This window comes from Aricia agestis, chromosome Z, assembly GCF_905147365.1.
Source record: "Aricia agestis chromosome Z, ilAriAges1.1, whole genome shotgun sequence".
Taxonomy (NCBI): domain Eukaryota; kingdom Metazoa; phylum Arthropoda; class Insecta; order Lepidoptera; family Lycaenidae; genus Aricia; species Aricia agestis.
Window position 1 is genome coordinate 13,299,559 of NC_056428.1, and position 19,007 is coordinate 13,318,565.

General features: G+C 37.3%; 2 protein-coding genes across 5 annotated transcripts in view; both read left to right on the forward strand.

Moving 5' to 3' along the window:
• The window catches only part of LOC121739128 (protein trapped in endoderm-1), a 50,080-nt gene extending 37,171 nt beyond the window's left edge, over positions 1 to 12,909 (forward strand). For 2 of the 4 annotated variants that reach the window (XM_042131461.1, XM_042131464.1), the window contains exons 5-8: positions 4,047 to 4,149; positions 9,500 to 9,714; positions 10,505 to 10,639; positions 12,166 to 12,909. In XM_042131461.1, the coding sequence (XP_041987395.1) occupies positions 4,047 to 4,149; positions 9,500 to 9,714; positions 10,505 to 10,639; positions 12,166 to 12,394 (682 nt within the window). In that variant the 3' untranslated portion in view covers positions 12,395 to 12,909. The remainder of the gene's footprint in view (positions 1 to 4,046; positions 4,150 to 9,499; positions 9,715 to 10,504; positions 10,640 to 12,165) is intronic. The other 2 variants (XM_042131462.1, XM_042131465.1) reach the window with 2 other exon arrangements.
• A 4,357-nt stretch (positions 12,910 to 17,266) lies between these two features.
• Positions 17,267 to 18,783, forward strand: LOC121739179 (ATP synthase subunit d, mitochondrial-like). The gene is made up of 3 exons (XM_042131528.1): positions 17,267 to 17,460; positions 17,639 to 17,857; positions 18,474 to 18,783. The coding sequence occupies exons 1-3, from the start codon at positions 17,342 to 17,344 to the stop codon at positions 18,667 to 18,669; spliced, it is 534 nt and encodes a 177-aa protein (XP_041987462.1). The 5' UTR covers positions 17,267 to 17,341; the 3' UTR covers positions 18,670 to 18,783.
• The last annotated feature ends 224 nt before the right edge of the window (positions 18,784 to 19,007 follow it).

Sequence of the window (19,007 nt, forward strand, 5' to 3'; positions counted from 1 at the left end):
AGTTGATAGTATCCAGTAGCTTGGCTCAGAGAGCTTGCAAGCTATTTGCATAATATAACGGGTCTTATTCCAATATGTGCGTATGATTTCTCCCAACTGTTTCTCTGCTGGTGATTTTCACGATCTGTTTGCTTAGATCACTTAATCGACCGGAAAAAAATCGCGTGCAACATCCACGCCGTTATTATATTGAACATGGTACATAGTCAAGTTTCATTTGATTCCTTCGACAGCGAGCTAGGAATAGATGAAATTAAAAATGCAACTTAATTAAAATCAATATTCTATACTAATATTATAAATTCGAAATGGACTCAGTCTGTTTGTTTCCTCTTTGCGCCCAAACGGCTGAACCGATTTCGCTGAAATTTGGTATGGACTATACCTACATAATATTATAGTCAGGGTTCCCTAGAACTATTTTTTTTTATTACTATCAAGATAAGACAAACAACATTTTTATCTGCGAAAAATCTCGAAAGTGGGAGCTGAGATAGAAAATAGAAATGATTTCATACTTTGATTTGATGGTCCTAAAATGTGGATTGTTCTATTAGTAGGACAATGTTACTCTTAAATTATATCTATCAATATACAAAAAATCTGCTGGTTGGGGTTTCGTTTTAGTGTTCCGTAGTCAACCAAGTTTTGTTGATTACGGACCCTAAAACGGAATTTTGTTCTAGGGAACCCTGACTAATAATTTGAGTAGTACAAAATAATTAATAAAATACTCGTATGTATAGATCTCATAGAAGTATGAATTAGGAATCTTCGAGATTCCAAGTACAGAGAGGACATTTTCTACGAATCCAAATCCAAACGAAGGCGTCTCGAATTCTTTGGTTCTTCTGAATATCTTAATTCATAAGTTCATAACCATGCGCTCTAATTTGCATGAACATTAGTCAACACAGCGCGCATTCATCGCGTATCAATTTTCAGGGCAGATAAAAAGTACCGCACAAAAATAAGCCCTTTCATACGAGGTCAGGGAACTTGTAGGGACGCCTGTGCCCTCACATGTGGCGTTGTGTTAACGAGCAGAAAGCGTTATGGTAAGTGATTCTGATGATTTATTGCTGGATTTGTTGAGGAATTAAAAGGCGGAATATGAATGAGGTCGGGTTTTGCTTGCACTGTACAGTGACTCGACATTGGGACCCTTAAGTCTATGCCCTACGGTCTGTACTCTTTAGTTTACACAATAGAGCTATTACAGACTATAGAGTTTGCCATAGACATAAAAGTTGGTCTAAAATTGTATTGACAAACTGGGTAACTCAGTACGGTATTAAGTCGGGTATCAGTAGTATAGATCTAGACTAGCTGACCCGGAAAAAATTGTTTTGCCATATAAATTTAAAATTATTTCTAGTAGTAGTGTCAATATAAAAAGTAGATAAAAACCATAATGTCCTAATGAATGCCTAATGAATGTACCATCATCATCGAAGAAATTGATTCATAGACAGTTGACGGACCTAACCTTGGTCGGAATGTGTCAATTCAATGCTGGATGTGATCTTGTCGGCTGGATTTGACATAAAACGACCAAATTACACAGGTCCGCCATATGCCTATGAATCAACTTCTCTGATAGTACCTACATACAAAATTTCAGCCGTTTAACGTTTTGGAGGAGTTCGCGCATAGACACTGTGACACGAGAATTATTAGATAAACTAGTACTCAGCACTCAGCATGATAGATACGAGTAGGCTATTCTCAGTGACTGGATTTTCATTTCATTGATCAGGATTAAGACTACTTGATGCCCTAAGCAATCCACGCTTGTGGGCCCCTCTATCCGTATGACAAGTGACAACTAGAATCAGTCTTTAAAGTTTAAAGATCGGTAAAGGTTTAAAGTTTAAACCTTTACCGCCTAAAACATTAGTTTTTTCCTAGAAACTTTTTTGGTTAGGTTTTTGGTGATGTGAGAGTGAAACGTGATGCCCTATTAAGGATTTTTTGTGCTTCTTTTGGTGCCCCCTCAGACGTGATGAACTAGGCAATTGCTTAATTTGATTAAGGATTAAGCCTAATTCCCTCATGAAACAATCCCTTATCTTATCCCGTAGGATGCAAACACGGCGATTCCCACGCGGTGGGACGAGTGGCTTTCAAACGATAACGCGAAAGCAACTAATGTTGCTTAATGGATAGGCTGGTTGCAGACGGTGCGACAAAAATATAAATGTTTTTTTCTTTATTGAACATAGATCAAAATTTTGGGCTGAAAAAAAAAAGAACTAAGTTGATTCTCCCTTTACCTACTGGCTACAGACGAGTGAATGAATAGTTAAAAACTACTACGTAAAGCTGATGGGTTTGACCATAAAGTTAATATACCTAGCGGAATAGAGGAACAAAGGCCTGAGCAAGAGAGATGTCACTATAAGTAACACTGCGTGGTAAAAAGAGACGTGTTTCGCGTTCGAATTTCGCGTCGTGGCTGTTTCACCGTGACCACAACGCATTGTGAGCCATTTTTTCGCTCATTGAGCGATTTCGGTCTTTGAGCGTAACATATATATAATATGTACACATATTTTTCACACAGATGAAAACCAATTTTGGTTACGTTTGTCAGGTCGAGATTGTTGCTCTATTTCGCTAGGTATAGTAACTTTATAGGTTTGACAGCACCCGACCCGGTATATTATGTTTATTTTTCTCTATGACATGACCCGACCAAAATGGTGACGCTAGGGTGGTGTCTGGCCGCCTCACGCAGGTGCTGACCGGGCATGGGTGCTTCAGTCGGTACCTGTGCGAGATCGTCGGAAGGGAGGAGAATACACGCTGTCACCATTGTGACGCGGACAGGGATACGGCCGATCACACCGTGACGGCCTGTCCCTCCTGGATTGGACAACGCGCGGCCCTGACGGCCGCAATCGGACCTGACATCACGCTGCCAGCATTGGTGCGAGCCTTGCTGCGCGGCGACCCGGACTGGAAAGCGGTGGAAGACTTCGCCGAAGAAGGTATCTCCGCCAAAGAGGAGGCCGAGCGCATAAGAGAAAGGGAGGCGCTCGACCCCAGAAGACGGCCAAGGCGAAGACGTCGTGCCAACAATGGCGACAACAACGTCCCGCCATAACCGGGGTGCTCAGGGTGGCGGTATGGGGATGCCGTCGCCCATTGCACTGAGTCCCCGAGAGGGTCGCGATGTGCAGTGTGCTCCTGCGCATCGCGACAAAACGCAGTGGAATGGCCTAGATTCTAGAAGCAAGCCCCCATTGGGGCCTATGCTTGGCCTGGGGAGCGAGTAAAACGCTCCCATCGAGAAGATTCTGCAGCCCACTAAGCAGACGTCCGCTGATGAAGTGGTGGTGTCGTACAGTTCCCGCGACTTCGTCAGGAAGCGGTGGCTAGGAGCACCGTAGAGTTTTAGTAGGTAGGGCCGCGGCACACACCATCTTTGCCCGCGGCGAGTTCCACATATCCGCAGCGGGAGTCCCCATTCCATGCGGAATGTGTCACAGCATTTCTCTACGTTAAAAAAAAAAGGGTGGTGTCTGGGAGGCGGGGGATTCACGCGCCGGCGACGCGTAGACCGTAGTGTCCATTATGCATTATTGTGGTGTTTTTATGAAAACTTTCAGAAGATTTTTCTCAACATTTTAGTACTGAGTGATTTTAAAAGAAAAAATACGTATATTTTTATTTTTCCGTACGTCTCTATCCTTTGCTGTGTTTGGCCACTCTCCATCAACAGCGTCTAGTTCGTTGCGCACCTTTTCTTGGGTCTGCCTCTGTTTCGCCGACCTTTAGGTAGCCACTCCGTAAAGAGGGGAGGCCTTTGCCAAGCAGTGGGACCGTGGGACACAAACGGCTAATTAGATTAGATTTTTATTTTTAACAAAGATCAATATTACATCGAAATTTGGCCGGAAGGTTTAATTGCACCTGCATAAAGGCCAGCCTCATCGAGAGACCGCCTTTTATGCCTTAGTCGGGTAAAACAAACTAAGACAACATTTTTCTTTCTCTCTTCCACTAGAGTTAATACCTACCTGACAATGTTGTTGTTCCAGGTACACTCTGATCGCGTACTACGACATGTACTCCCAGATCTACACCACTACCCGCATCTGGATACAGCTGGCGCTGGTCTGGCTGGTGTCTTTTGGACTCATGGTTAGTAGCTACGAACTATCAGAGAAGTTAATTCCTAAGCAGATGAGGGACCTACTTAGTTTGGTCGCGTTAAGTCAAACCCAGTCGACAGATCACAATTAGCATTTAACGGCGGTTCCCAATATTTGATCTATCTCTGGTTCGGCCCTACTAGAGATAGAAATAGCTCACATTAGACATTAGAGACATACATTTTATGTCAATTGTGAGCTATTCCTATCTCTAGTAGGGCAAAACCAGAGATAGATCAAATATTGGGAACGGCTATAACATGATGAACTAAAATATGACGTTGGTCAACTGCCTAAGAATCAATTTCTTCGGTGGTACATTTTATTCGATTTAAAACCAAAAGACCGCCTGCGTAAAGATGAAATTCCGCGGCAACCGTACAATTTTCGGCAAAAAGTAGCCTATGTATTACGTGGTCGCCGTGGTCTACTATACACGTTGTAACAAGTACTTCTTGAGATAACGTGTTTGACCATTTCAAACTAATGCCTTGGGAGTTGGGACTCGTACGGTTGTACGAGAATGTAAACTGTGAAGTTAAAAGAAGGCAGTAAGTAATTAGGTATCTGTTATCATAATGAAAATACTCTACTGTCTAGCAAAGTAAAAGTTAAATAGACCGAAATTGCAATTTGTCGAAAAATCTTGATGGTTTGATAATTTATTTCTCACCGAATAATCTTCCACTCAACCTCTTCTTTTTTTAAAGTCAGTTATAACGCAATGCAACTGCACAGTGTGTAGGGAGCCTAAAGTAATTTTATTACTACTTTTAAGTAAAATTTTATGACAGCCATTATAAGTGTAACCATTCACTACGTCTGCAGTTACATTGTAGTTTGTTACTTTGTGTTACAACTGTAACACTTAAAAAAGAAAATAAAAAGTAAGCAAGAATATTTGGAGATGACTTTCTTGGTGTACTATTTAGCGCAATCAGTTCAGTTGTTTGAGGTAAAGAAGACGATTTAGTAAATTGTAACTATAATTATTACAGTTATTTGAGTATAATTTACTAAAACCCACGCCTAAACTACTAAACCGCTTTTGCTGTATGGAGTAAGGAGTTTAAAATATATTACATTTCAGCAAAATCGGGTTTGAGTCCCGGCAGTCGGCACCCGGTAAAGGACATAGGATATTTTGTATCTCGCAAAAATGTACGGTTCCAGCGCGATCTCCCGCAGCTTAGATATTATTAAATGGTCATGGTGCTAGGATAACTACAGACATTGGTGAAGAATATCAAATGTGCTATAGCTATACTCCAGGCTTCACTATCATCACACTTTAACACTAACGGCAACTGATGCTGATGATGATGGTATCTAGTGTTATCAGTAACGGCGGATGGGCCGGGATGAGGAAGAGGATTAGTTCATTGCACTTCCCCGCGATATGTTTAATTGTAACGAATTAAGGCCAACCGTGCGGTACAAATGCGAGCGACAGCGATCTTTAAAAGAGTGAACAAAGAAAACCTTGTGTGGAAAATATAAGGCGTGGTGGGAATAGTAGGCCTCTAGGTACGACGAAAAGAAACAATTGGGGAGGTCACCAAAAAATTCTAAAAGTAGTCACGTAGTATAAGAATATTGTATTGGGTACATTTTTTGATTTGCCCAAGTCTGTCTCTAACCGAATAAAAATATAGGCAATTTTTTTCTGACCGAAAGGGCCATGAAACTATTTGCGTTATGCTGGATTTACACGGGTCACTACTGACTATAGCCGCACGATTTACGCCGCACGGCGAAAATCAACTGTCTAAATGGCAAAACGCCGCATGCCGAATTGCCATTTTAGACAGTTGATTTTCGCCGTGCGGCGTAAATCGTGCGGCTATGTCACCCGTGTAAATCCAGCATTATACATACAAAAGGATATGCGAAGTAGTGCAGTGCTTGATCATTAACTCACGTATATAAGCGCCTGTATTTCAATAAATTGAGAAACCTAAGCAATAAATAAAATTACTCGACGTGTGCTCTCTTGTTTTAATCTACCTACTATCTAAGACTAAAAATTAAAGTAATAGATAGAATATTATACGATAAGTGCCTGTTTCACCACTTTCTGATTAATATGGAGAATCTGTCAAAAAAGTTGTGAATAGCCTATTGGCTATTCACAACTTTTTTGACAGATTCTCCATATTTGATCTGTCAAGTTAATTGGTGGATAGACTTATCAGGAAGTGGTGAAACAGGCCCTAACTCTTGTAACTTGGGTCGCACACTAGCTAATAGCGCGCGCGCATTTTTCGGTGATGGATGTGATGACACAGCAATTGACCTGGTGAATGCACTTTAATGGACGATGTAAGCTGTTCCATCATGACTCACTTGATCTAGAACATAGATTAAATTCTATTTTCTCAGTTTCTCTTTGTCATGTTAATAACTTACCTTCTGAGTTGATGTCACAGAAAATGGATCTAGTTAGAACCGCCATGTCGCTCCAATTTGTATGAACACGAGCGTGTCACTTTTTTCATACCTACTGTGACGTCACAAGAGCGCTTTAGTGATGGAAATACCCGTACGCGCGGAATCGATTCGAAGTCATCGCCACGCAATTTTTTCGTGCCGAATATGTTCTATAAATATTATGTATATATTATTTGCTTTTCAGTCATAACTGTTATTATCAATAATTAGAACCTGATTTTGAAGACCGAAACTGATTTTTCAGCCGAAACCGAAACCGAAACCGAACTTTCGGCCTTACTCGCAGTTTCAGCCGAAACCGAAACTTGGTAAAACATTCAAAATTACGATTATTTACTGAAATTTCTTGATTTTTAACATAAATTACAACTTTTTAAACTAAAATAAAAGTACCTCATTGAATTTTTTACTTCTTGCGATATTTTTTAAAATAAGTACATGTATTAATAATCTTAAACTCGAGTATTATGTTCCCTAGAAACTTTTTTGTTCTATGTTCCGTTTTTTATACGATTCCAAGTAGGTGCGATTTGATCAACAAAGAAATTGAACGCGCTTAGCGCACACTAAACCAGTTCTAAACGTATAAACACGTTTATAACACTCAATTGCATTTCACCAACATAAACTAAACTCACGTTCCCAGCAAATCCGATTTTTATCTTCTAAACGCCCAATATTCGAGTTTTAACTTCATAAAACTCATTTAACCCATCAAGCCCCATAAGAGCACCGGTGATCGCGACAACAATAGAAAGGCTATTGTGTCTCGATTTTCCACGATCGAAATATGTTCGGTCAGTGTAGTGTTATGACTAATGGCAGATCGAAAAACACTGACGAAAAAATTGTTAAGATGACAATTTTCACATATGCGTTTGGTTAACTTATATTTTATGGTTTCTTGCTATTTTGTTACTAAAACAACGTCACAAGGTTCCAAGATCATAAAAACGTATAAAAATCATCGCGTGACGTAACGTAAACTTAGATTCATTAATCGCGATTAAAAAAAGAATGTAAATTATCTATTTGAAATAAAATGAGACTTACGTCGCCTATATAAACGCGTTCATTGTTCAATGAGAACTTAGTTTAATAAAACGAAATTTAAGTGTGATTGGTGAAATTCCCCATAATGTATTATAACGAAGGGTTACCCTAAGAAACAAGAGCAGAAGTTATTTCAAGTCATTTTATTTAGGTGCGATAAGAAATAGACCTAAGAAATAGAACGCGCTTAGTGTACACTAAATCAGTTCTAAACGTATAACGCGTTTATAGCACCAAATTGCATTTTACTAACATAACGTTCACAGCAAATCCGAGTTTTATCTTCAGAACGTCCAATGTTGTACGGTTAAACTTCATAAAAGCCGTTAAAGTCCTGTCAGTGTGCCATGGCGAATCAAAAATCATAGACAAAAAAATTATGCGTTTGGGTAGTTAATGTATCGTTTCTTGCTTTTTTGTTGATAAAATAATGTAACTCTAGACTCCAAAATGATAAAACAATGTAAAATCATCGCGTGACGTCATATAAACTTAGATTTATTAATCGTGAGCAAAATAAGATTATAAAATACATTTAAAACAAAACGAGATTTACATTCCCGTAGGAACGCGTTTAATGAGAACTAAGTTTTATAAAGTTGTGTGATTGGTGAAATCCTCAATTAGACATTAACGACGTACCACTGAAAACACAATCAATTACAGTATATTATTTTTATGGGAAACATGGACACGACCGCGGTTGAAGTTCAAAACGAAATTACTAAGCAAACTTGCAGTTGACGTCACATTTTTTACTCCAGAAGGCGTTTTGCCATCTGAAAAATATACTGAGGGCCGCAAGAGTGAAACTTACGGGGAAGTGGGTTAGATAAGATTCTAGCAGGGTAGGAATGGTCTAAGTGATTGCGTGTCCACAGTTAAAAGTTAATTTTAAATATTTAATTTAAAAAAAAAAGCGCGGTAAAAAGAAAAGAGTGAGGCGAGATGATTTACTAGATAAATCTCGCAAGATATATCCTAATAATATGTCCTATAATCTCACAGTCAAACAAAATTATTTAGTAAATAAAGTTCACACACAAATCACAATATTATAATCAATTTATCATAGCATTTACTAATTCGTTTGTTTGGGAAACACTGTTAAAATAGCACGTTATTTGCCAATAGTTATGTATATTAAATAAGCCTGTGTTTGTCATAGAAATAAAATTCAATAATTTTATAATTTCGATAAAAATAAGTTAAGACAATTTAATGAAAATAAAACGAAGTGCTAATTTTTGATTTATGACTAATCTGGAACACAATATAATCTCAAAACACGATTAAATAGATGGCGGCGAACTGAGCTGGGGCCTCGCTGGCAAGCAAGCACGAGTTAACTGCGAATTTTACCGAACGACGCATGAGTTTCGGCGGGGCCGAAAGTTTCGGCTATATTTTGGCCGAAACCGAAACTAAGGCCGAAACTAGATTTTTTGGCCGAAACTGGACGAAACCGAAACCAAAAGTTCGGTCGGTCACTATCAATAATATATTATGTACCTATTTCAATGTTACTAAATTGTCAAGAAAAAAAATGTTAAAGTTAGCGAATGATCAATGTTAAAATTTCTCTTTCGTGCCTAAAATACTTAAGCTTCTATTTTCAAAGTGTCTAAACACACTAGGCTGAAAATACGCGGCTGAAGTTCGGCATAATTACGCCCGCAATGCGCCTACGCATATTTGAATGTAACGCGACGTAATTTCGGCACTGTGTGTCATCGATAATTTAAAATACATTGCAGGCGTAATCATGCCGAAACTCAGCCGCGTTTTTACGGCCTAGTGTGTTTAGACACTAACATCCCATATTTCTATTTCAGATCCCACCTCTACTAGGTGTCTGGGGCCACCTCGGTCTAGACCCTCATACTTTCTCCTGCACCATCTTACCCAAGAACGAGAGAAGCCCTAAGAAGTTTCTCTTCGTTTTCGGCTTCGCGCTGCCCTGCCTGGTGATCATCGTGTCCTACTCGTGTATATACTGGAGGGTGAGAGAGAGCAAGCGCAAGCTGGAGGGACGAAGGTGTGTATGCGGGTGAGATCTCGTGAATACCTCTACATAATATTATATTCATGATTATGTATCTACAATCGTTGACCGACGTTACTTGGTCGGGTAATGTCAAAGATGTTGGTGATCAGTGATCACTGATCTGTCAGCTTGGTTTTATGTAACTCGACCAAATAACGTTGGCGCATACTACGTAGACCGTTGACGGATCTACGTCATTTGGTCGGGTTTTGTCATGTCATCGTTTTCGAGTTATTAGTCGGCTTAGCTTGACATAGCCTGGCCTAATAACGTAGACCTGCCATCTTGACACACAGGTGTGAAATATTTTCTCTGATATGTACTACACCTTCCCCTTGCGAATAAAACAAACACACTGTGTGCGTTAACGTTTTATTGATCCGTAAATCGATTTTTCCAACATATCAGACAGGAACAAAACATGTTATAGATAAATAGAACGACGCGACAGTTGTACAATAAGTTATGCTTTAGAACGAAGTTCCTCATCGCGTGGTCGGCGTAAAGAAGACTAGACAGAACGATATTTGACCTCGACACTTTTTATTAGTACCTGCATGGTAATCAGAGGGCGTTGATAGTATTCCTGTGCGTCAACTAGATGGCGTTTTTTGAAACTAAACAGCGGCGCGTTGTTAGTATTCCTTGGCGTCAATAGATGGCGTTTTTTTATATTTTTTTGAGTGTATATTGTTCACAGGTTTTTTGAACATAGAGAAATAACTTCGTTCAATTCGGGTGTCCCTTGACACCTCTCAAGTTTTTTATTCAAAATTGTCCCTCTTTATTTCAGCAAGCTCGGCGGTCAAACAGCGAAAGAGAAAGAGGAAGACTCCCGTCTGACGACGCTGATGCTGACGATATTCCTGTGCTTTCTCGCCTGCTTCCTGCCCCTCATGATTATGAATGTCGCCGACGATGGCATCAGGTATGTACCATCGAGGAAGTTGATTCCTATGCAATTGTCAGACCAACGTTATTTGGTAGAATATGTCAATTCAATGTTAATAGGCTACTTGACCTATATTCAATTTCATTGAACAAATACATATTTCTAGTAGAACTTGGCCTAAGAAACCGTATTTCACCCTTATCATCAAATAAAAGCTTATGATTGATAAATAAAGTCGATTTGAAAATATGATTTTATGAAAATAGGATTTGAACTGACGAAAACGATTTTGCGGTACTTCCGAATTGGATGTGACGTCATTCTATTCGTAATTTAATATATTTTATTTGTCGCGCTCGTTATATGTAAGTTTATTTGTACATAAATAATAAAAAAAGAACATATATACGGTCGAATTGAGTAACCTTCTCCTTTTTATAAGTCGGTTAAAAATAAGCCTAGAAAGATTTGTAAAATATATTTTCCTGAATAATTCAAATAAAACATCAGTTTTATAAACTATCTCCATTAATTGTTATAGACGGGAAATGAAATGGCCAAAACTTTTCTCCAAAAGTTTTCAATATTACAAATGATTTCTAATTTCTTATTTAATTCTTTTATAATTTTTGGGCACTATTAGACGCGTACATTTAGCATATAAAAAAAAATTCAATAAAGAGAGCTTAAAATACAAAACGTATGACGTCACACTATGGCGGATAGTGATTTCGGCGCCATTTATAAGGCATATTTTTCAATTAACATTTTTATGGGTTTCTACTGTGTAAAATATTAAAATATTAGTTTTTTTTTGTAATAATGAATGATTATGAAGCGATTAGCGTGAAGAAAAAAATGAGGTCAAGTAGCCTATTGTGATCTGTCAGCTGGGTTTGTCGTAACGCGACCAAACTACTTAGGTCCCCGATTTGTATAGGAATCAACTTCTCTAATAGTACTACGTAATTGGTGTATAATAATATCGTTTATATAAAATCTTTGTCGTACGGGAACGGGATTTCGAGCAGGATCGAGCTGATGATGATGAGCTTTAACTAGGAAATTATGACAGCTTTTCTTCGGGGGTACGAAAGTTGAAGTGCACAACATTCATCATTAAAGCACTAACACGTGCTTCAAATTCTTGAACTAGTGCGGACGGGCGACAAAAATGTCTCAGTCGCCTACAAGTACAAGACTTACACATTCATCAAGTTATAAATTAACTTTAATTTAATTAAGATTCATATACGCTCTATACTTTTATCAAGCTCTTCAATAGATTGAAGTTAAGTAATGATTAATTCTCTGATTGCATGCATTAGATACTTACTAAAGGTACAAGTTGAAAGCCGGCTACAAGAAGCGGCAGCAGACGACGTGTCGATGTCGTCGCGACACTGGTTTCTATGTATTTCTATGAATAAGTGTCGCTGGCTGCGGATGGTGTTTCATATAAATACATTAAACCAGTAGTGTCGCGACGACGCGTCGGCTGCAGTTGTCGCGTGACGCTCGGTTCCAACTTGTACCTTAAGATTAAAAATAATATTTTCCAGGTACCCCTGGTTCCACATTATCGCGTCCATCCTGGCGTGGGCGTCAAGCGTCATCAATCCGCTGATATACGCGGCAACCAACCGCCAGTACCGCGCCGCCTACAGCAACCTTCTCAGGTTCTGTCGCAACCAGCCGCCCGTCAGACGAACCACGCTCGGCAGCAGAACCATGGGACAGTCTTCCAACTCACCACAGTATAACGACAAACGAAATCCCACGAGATTGTAGGACTAAACTTGACTAAAGGTTAGAACAATGGCCGTTACAAAAAAGGATGGTCCTACCGTTAGGACTTTTTTTTCGATTTTAACCCAAGCCAAATAACTTTCCATAAAACCTGAGAAAAAGGTTACATACAGAAATATCTGATTATCGTATTATTACTTTGTAGAGAATAATTATTTAAAATACGCTCTAACTGACGCAAGTTGGAGTGTATTTTAAATAATTCAAGTAAAGTAGATAATGCGAATGCTAATCTTAAGCGACTTCAATTTTTTTTCTCCTGTGCGAAATATACGTTATAATAGTCTATCTCACGACGATCACGAATCTCCAGACGTTGTAAATAGTTAGAATATAATGATCTATGTAATGTCAATTTGATTTTGATTGAACTCGAATCAAAACATTTGAAAATGCACCGTATGTTTGCATGGTTTTCTATGGAGAGTGTTTTGTGCTTTCAATTCAAAACCACATGGTGAATATTGAATATACAGTGTGTTCATGGGCGAAGGGGGGGGGGGTGCCCCCCTGCCCTGTTGACGTCCAGCTATTAAGTATATTATCTAGTACTTTTATCTATAAAAATTAAGAAAACTAATTTTTGCCATTTGTTTGCAATACAATATTTTTACAACTAAAAAGAATTAATTTTTTTATTCTTTATAAACACCTAGCTTATAAAAAATCTGATTTGCCCCCATTTTGATCAGGTGTGCTAACGACTGTTCGGTCCTCAGCAATCATTTATTTTCATGTAGGCTTGTTAATTGGTATATACTCGACCATTCCGAAACGACACTTAAAATGTGATTTTACCGTATTTTCCTGTTGATTCCGTAAATTATAATAATCTTTACCTGTCTTTACTCATTAAAAAAAACATAACTTCACATTTCATCATTATTGTAATTTGTATATAATTGCTTGATAATTGTAAATAGTTTGATAATTTAGTTAGTAATTAAATAATAATGCGACCAAAGCTAATATTAAGTTTCTAAGTGGGGTACCATGTTAATTACGCATTAACGAATCACAGCAAATATTTGAATTATATGATTTCACGTTCAATGTTTAAGCTTAAATAATATTTTGTACATACCCAGTGCTATACAACAAAAATATTTGCATAAACATTTTTTTTTTTGGGAAAATGACAATTTATGAAATAGGGGTACTACTGATTACTGAATAAAAATGTTGATTATATAAGCCAGTAAGGCTTACGCCCGCCCATTAAATAGTCGATTTCAATTTTATAGTTGGGTAGGGGAAGATGGCATTTCGGAACAAGCTCGAGCGTGTCAGATTAAGCTTGTATACTGTATAGGCTTCCGACATATGTCTAGTTATCATGGTAAGTATAGAAATCAGATTTCTCACGTGGTGGGTTAACTTTTTTTTGAATATTGAAATGTCATCGGATCCATAAAAAGCACTGACAATTCAAAGGTTTGGTAAGCCTGTAGGACATTTTAAAATATAAAAAATAAAGCTTCATATTTTCCTTAAGTAAGCTTCGCAGATATTTTATTTTGCACTACAGTAAATGATTTAGTCCTTGTTGTCTAAAATATATTTATAATTTACCTAAATAAGCAATTTTCTGAACATAGATTCAATGATTCAAAGACTTAATTAGCATCCAAGTATAGCGTCCATATTATTTTCTTTTTCAAAACTTTTATATGGCTGCAGTTTCTGAACCCAGCGCTAAAATAAAAACGCTCAATTGTTTTATCAGTTTTACCTAATACCTAATGTAAAAAAAAAACCTACTAGGTCTCCATGACGCTTGAGTGACTACACCAGCACCTTCCCCAGCTACCCTATTAACAATCAGTTAAACGAGAATCGAAACTTATGTACAGTGGTCAATGCGCAACGGGCGACAAAAGTGTCTTCGTCGAACATCAGTTTTGTCGCCGGTGCGCGGTGTGGGACCCAGAAAACAATGGGGGCGTTGTGTAGAGGCTTGGGAGGGTGATTAGTAATTTCATTTCATTAAATTGAAATAATGGGGGCGCTAAAACATATTTTTCTATATATTTATCTAAATTCTAAACAATGTATTTAATGTAAATTGAAGATGAGAGTTCAGCAAATGCAAAACTACCACACACACACGTCATAATATACACGCACATTACATAAGTAGGTACACAAATATTAGCTTCAGTTTTTGTTAATTTGTATATTAAGTAGTAATAATTATTAGCGTTTACATATATTCGATGTGCCTGTGGACAAAAAACACGTGATGTACAGTCAAGGGAAATTAAGCCTTATAAATTGTAATCCATCAATTATCAAATATTTTATGGCTAATTTTCTAAACAATGTCTCTATTATATTGTTTTAAAATTGTGCGTAGCAACAAGCAGGATTGCAGGACTTACAACAATTAATGGTAGCAAACACTTAGAATAAGTACTTATATATTTGAGAAAAGGCTTTATCATAAGTTATACATAGTTTATTGAAGACTGATTAAAAAGTCAATTAGGTTTTGTACTGTAGAATATTTTTTATATATTATTTACTTGCATTTATGTAACAACATTCAATTATATTAATTTATTAATAAGTAAACAATTTATTACAATACCAAAGTTAAAATAAATACTTGTATTCATTTTGTACTTAGGCGTTTTATTTTGTACTAAAAGTTTTGATCCAGGTGAACATATTTTGTTGCGTGGAACCATCAACCATATTGTAACCTACGAACCGAAAGGGTGGTTCGGGGGGCATAGCCCTCCGCCAAAACAAAAACAAACACAATCTGGAAAGTCCAAAAGTTTGTTAGGTTAGGTTAGAACTTAGACCACAATACAGAGGGAGCCGAGCGAGCGCAGCGAGCGTACTGCGGTAGCAGCCGGCGACCATCATCAAATAAAAGGGCGGCTCGGGAGGCGCAGTCCCCCGCCAAAACTAAAACAAGCACAATCCAGACAGTCCAAAGTTGGTTAGGTTAGGTTAGAACTTAGACCACAACACAGAGGGAGCCGAGCGAGCGCAGCGAGCGTGCTGCGGCAGCAGCCGGCGACCGCCATCAAATAAAAGGGGGGCTCAGGTTATAAAACCTCTAAAATGAACAATTAAGAAAAAAGAATAAAAACAAAAATTTGACATAATAATATTTTAAATTAATTCATCTGTTTTGCTTTCTTCGGGTAACTAATGAAAATGGAGTTGAATCAAAAACAGAAAATTATTATTGAACCACGAGGATACGTAAGCAATACGTATTCTTCCGCACAGGCTGGTGAGTACTTTATCTCAACTATACTATAATATATCAACTCTATGCATTAATTTTATGCACACGATGATTAGCGGTCCAAACGGTGAATTCAAGCGCAAAACTCACGTCATTTTTATTATAGTATATATCTAAACCTTCTCCACCTGCGCCTAAACGAAAAAAAACTATGCTAAGCATTGGAGAACAAAATATAATATTAAATGTTTTTGATTATGTTAAAAAATGGCCTGAACAAAAATATCGTTCTAAATCGAAAATGGTAAATAAAACGGCTGAAATAACAGGCATAAGCTCCAGGTCCATAGGATTTTATTTGAGCGAGAAAGAGGAGAAATGAAAGAAAGGAATAATAAGACAAACAACCATAAATTATATTATAATTAAGTCATAATGACACTGTAATTTAAAATTAGTTGAATGTTGAGTTTAAGTTTTAATTTTTTTAATAAACAATAATATTAAATACTTTCTAAAAGGTCTGCAGAAACTGCTGTCAGCTTTCAGAAGTAAGGGCAAAGCCATACGAGCGTAATTTGTGAGTGAGTGTGAGTCGCAGAATTTCGGTTCGGTAGAATTCTGTTGCAATCAGTTTCATACAAAAGTCCTGTTTGATTCACACGAGCGTAATTTTGTGAGTCATGATTTGTATGAAAAGATATTTAGGTACGCGGCAGAAATTCTGCGACTCACAACTCACAAATTACGCTCGTTTGGCTTCACTCTAAGACCGCCTTTTTGTACATAGTTTTCATAAATTGTGTTTTTAAGTTTAAAGTAAGTATAGTTTTAAGATACTTACACAAAATAAATAAACAATTTACTGTTCTTTTCTATTCTACTTCATATTATTTTATTTATACTAGAAAAATAATTCGTAAGACCTATTCGATATTTAATTATTATTGAACAAAATTTTGTTGTAATTTGACTACCGCAAATGACGGCCAAGTAAGCTCGGCAAAGCTTTAAAATGCAGGTGGCGAAAAAAGGAACTAACGCTGGCACATACAAAAACAATGATATTCTATGTTACTAAAGAAACTGATTGTACAAAAACGACATATTTTGACAGTTCTTCTTTACCAGCAACGCCCCCGCCCAAGTTCATATAAAGTCTTGTCGCACCCTTCGAAGGATAATTTTCATAAATTTTCATTTGAAATATTTCCTCAGAATTACCGGTGAACCCACTTTTTTTTGGGCTTAAAAAATCTCAAATCGTCCAAAGAAATTAATAAGCAGTTTTTTAGATGTTAATCTTTGTTACAAAGTTCCCAATTCTGACGAATTCTCAAAAATTGTAACACTTCCGGCAAACATTACGTATGATAAATGGAAATTAAAAATTAATTATTTCACGTTACTTGTCGGTAAGGTATTGATTTTTTGGTATAAGTCGATGCAGGATGTTTTATTCTACTATATATTTCGAATTTAGGTCAGAATCTTTGAATTTATAAATGTTATATACATCCTTAAATATATATAATATATTTCGCGTCATAAAACTTTTTTTTTAAGTTGGCAGCATTTGATACAACTGTCACGTGTCATTTGACATCTGTGATCTGTCATCTGTCTGACGCTTGTTAATTTGTCAAATGAAATTGTCATTTTTCTGGTAAGAAGAGACCTACCTACTTCGCAAATTAGATTTTCCGGAAAATCAAAGAACCATCATGGCCAAAAGGATTTCCCAGAGCTCTGTCAACTGGGCTGCTCTAGCTGAGCGTGTCCCAGCCGAACAAAAACCCAACTTGGCTGTATTCAAAGCTAAATCTGATGGATATCTACGAAGGTTAGTTTTGACATGCCATATTACATAATTTCTGTTTCCTTGAAATTTCTGTTTAAATTAAGAAATAAGTAACAAAAATTCGAACAAATCTTCCAATAAACAATAAATCATGATACGAAGACCAATTATTATGCATTAGACAATGGAGTCCGTATTTTTCATCTGTCAACGTTTTCAGGGTGTTGGCAAACCCAGCGGAGGCACCAAAAATCAATTGGGCGCACTACAAACAGATCGTGGCTGTTCCCGGAATGGTAGACAACTTCCAGAAGCAGTATGAAGCTCTTAAAATTCCATACCCAGCGGACACTCTGACCCCTAAAATTGAGGCACAGTGGGCCGATGTTAAGAAATCCATTGAAGCCTTTGTTGCCGAATCCAATGCAAGTATTGCAAAGTAAGTAGTTCTTTACTGGAATTGACTTCTTATTGTCTAAACACACTAGGCCGAAGTTACGCGGCGGAAATTTCGCATGATTATACCCGCAATGTCAAACTCACACAATATTATACGGACGGAAAGCGACGGAATAGTGTGTCATCGGTAATTTAAAATATATTAAATATTTAAAATACAAATACAATACTTCAATTAGACAGCGGCTTTTGAATCAGCTGTAGTGTTGAACGTTTTGAGCGACTAAAATATTCAATATAAAAGCTAGACGTGTGATTGAATGGTGTTGTTCAGTCAAAGGGCTAGCTGTTTGATTGAACGGCTATTTAAACCAGTCGGCTGTGACATATACATACATAAGGTTGGGTTGCACCAACTAACTTTAACTATAACTACAGTGCAAAATGTCAAATCTTTGGTAAAAGTTAAATATAGCGTCCATACGACGCCATATCCTCCCCTCATATGCATATCTGAAAATTTACTTTGTTTTACAATGTCATATTTTTCCTGTCGATTTTTATGGATAATTCAATTTTTTATACCCTCAATCCCATTACCTGTAGCACTTCTGTAAATTTAGTGTCTCAGTCTTGATAAGATATTATTTCTTCAGATATCAAAAGGAAATTGCTGCTACGAATGCTATGCTGCCTTACGACCAGATGACCATGGAAGACTTCAGAGATGCCCATCCCGAGCTTGCTCTTGATCCCATCAACAAACCTACCTTCTGGCCCCATGATGAGGAAGAGCAACTTGGCTACACAAACCCTGAAATTGAGGCTGCGAAGGCTGCTGCTGCACATTAAGACAGTGTACTGTTATGATCTACTGAAAGGGAACTGTGTTTACATCATAGAAAATGAAAACAGCATGTTCTAAGTAATTTATCATGTAGGAAATCAATAAATTAATTAAAAATCTACCGTTTTTTATGTATTTTTTCCATAAACTAAACTTACTTATAAGCAAAAAATTGTAAATATCACTTTTCTTACTTTCAATTCTTGGATTCGTACATTGATATGTATGTACATTTTTTTTATAATTGCTGATTAATATTTAATCATAGCTGGGCATTAACTCGTTAATCTGTTAATCGTTAATTAACGAAGTTAACATTTTGATTAACTTTTAAAAATGTTAA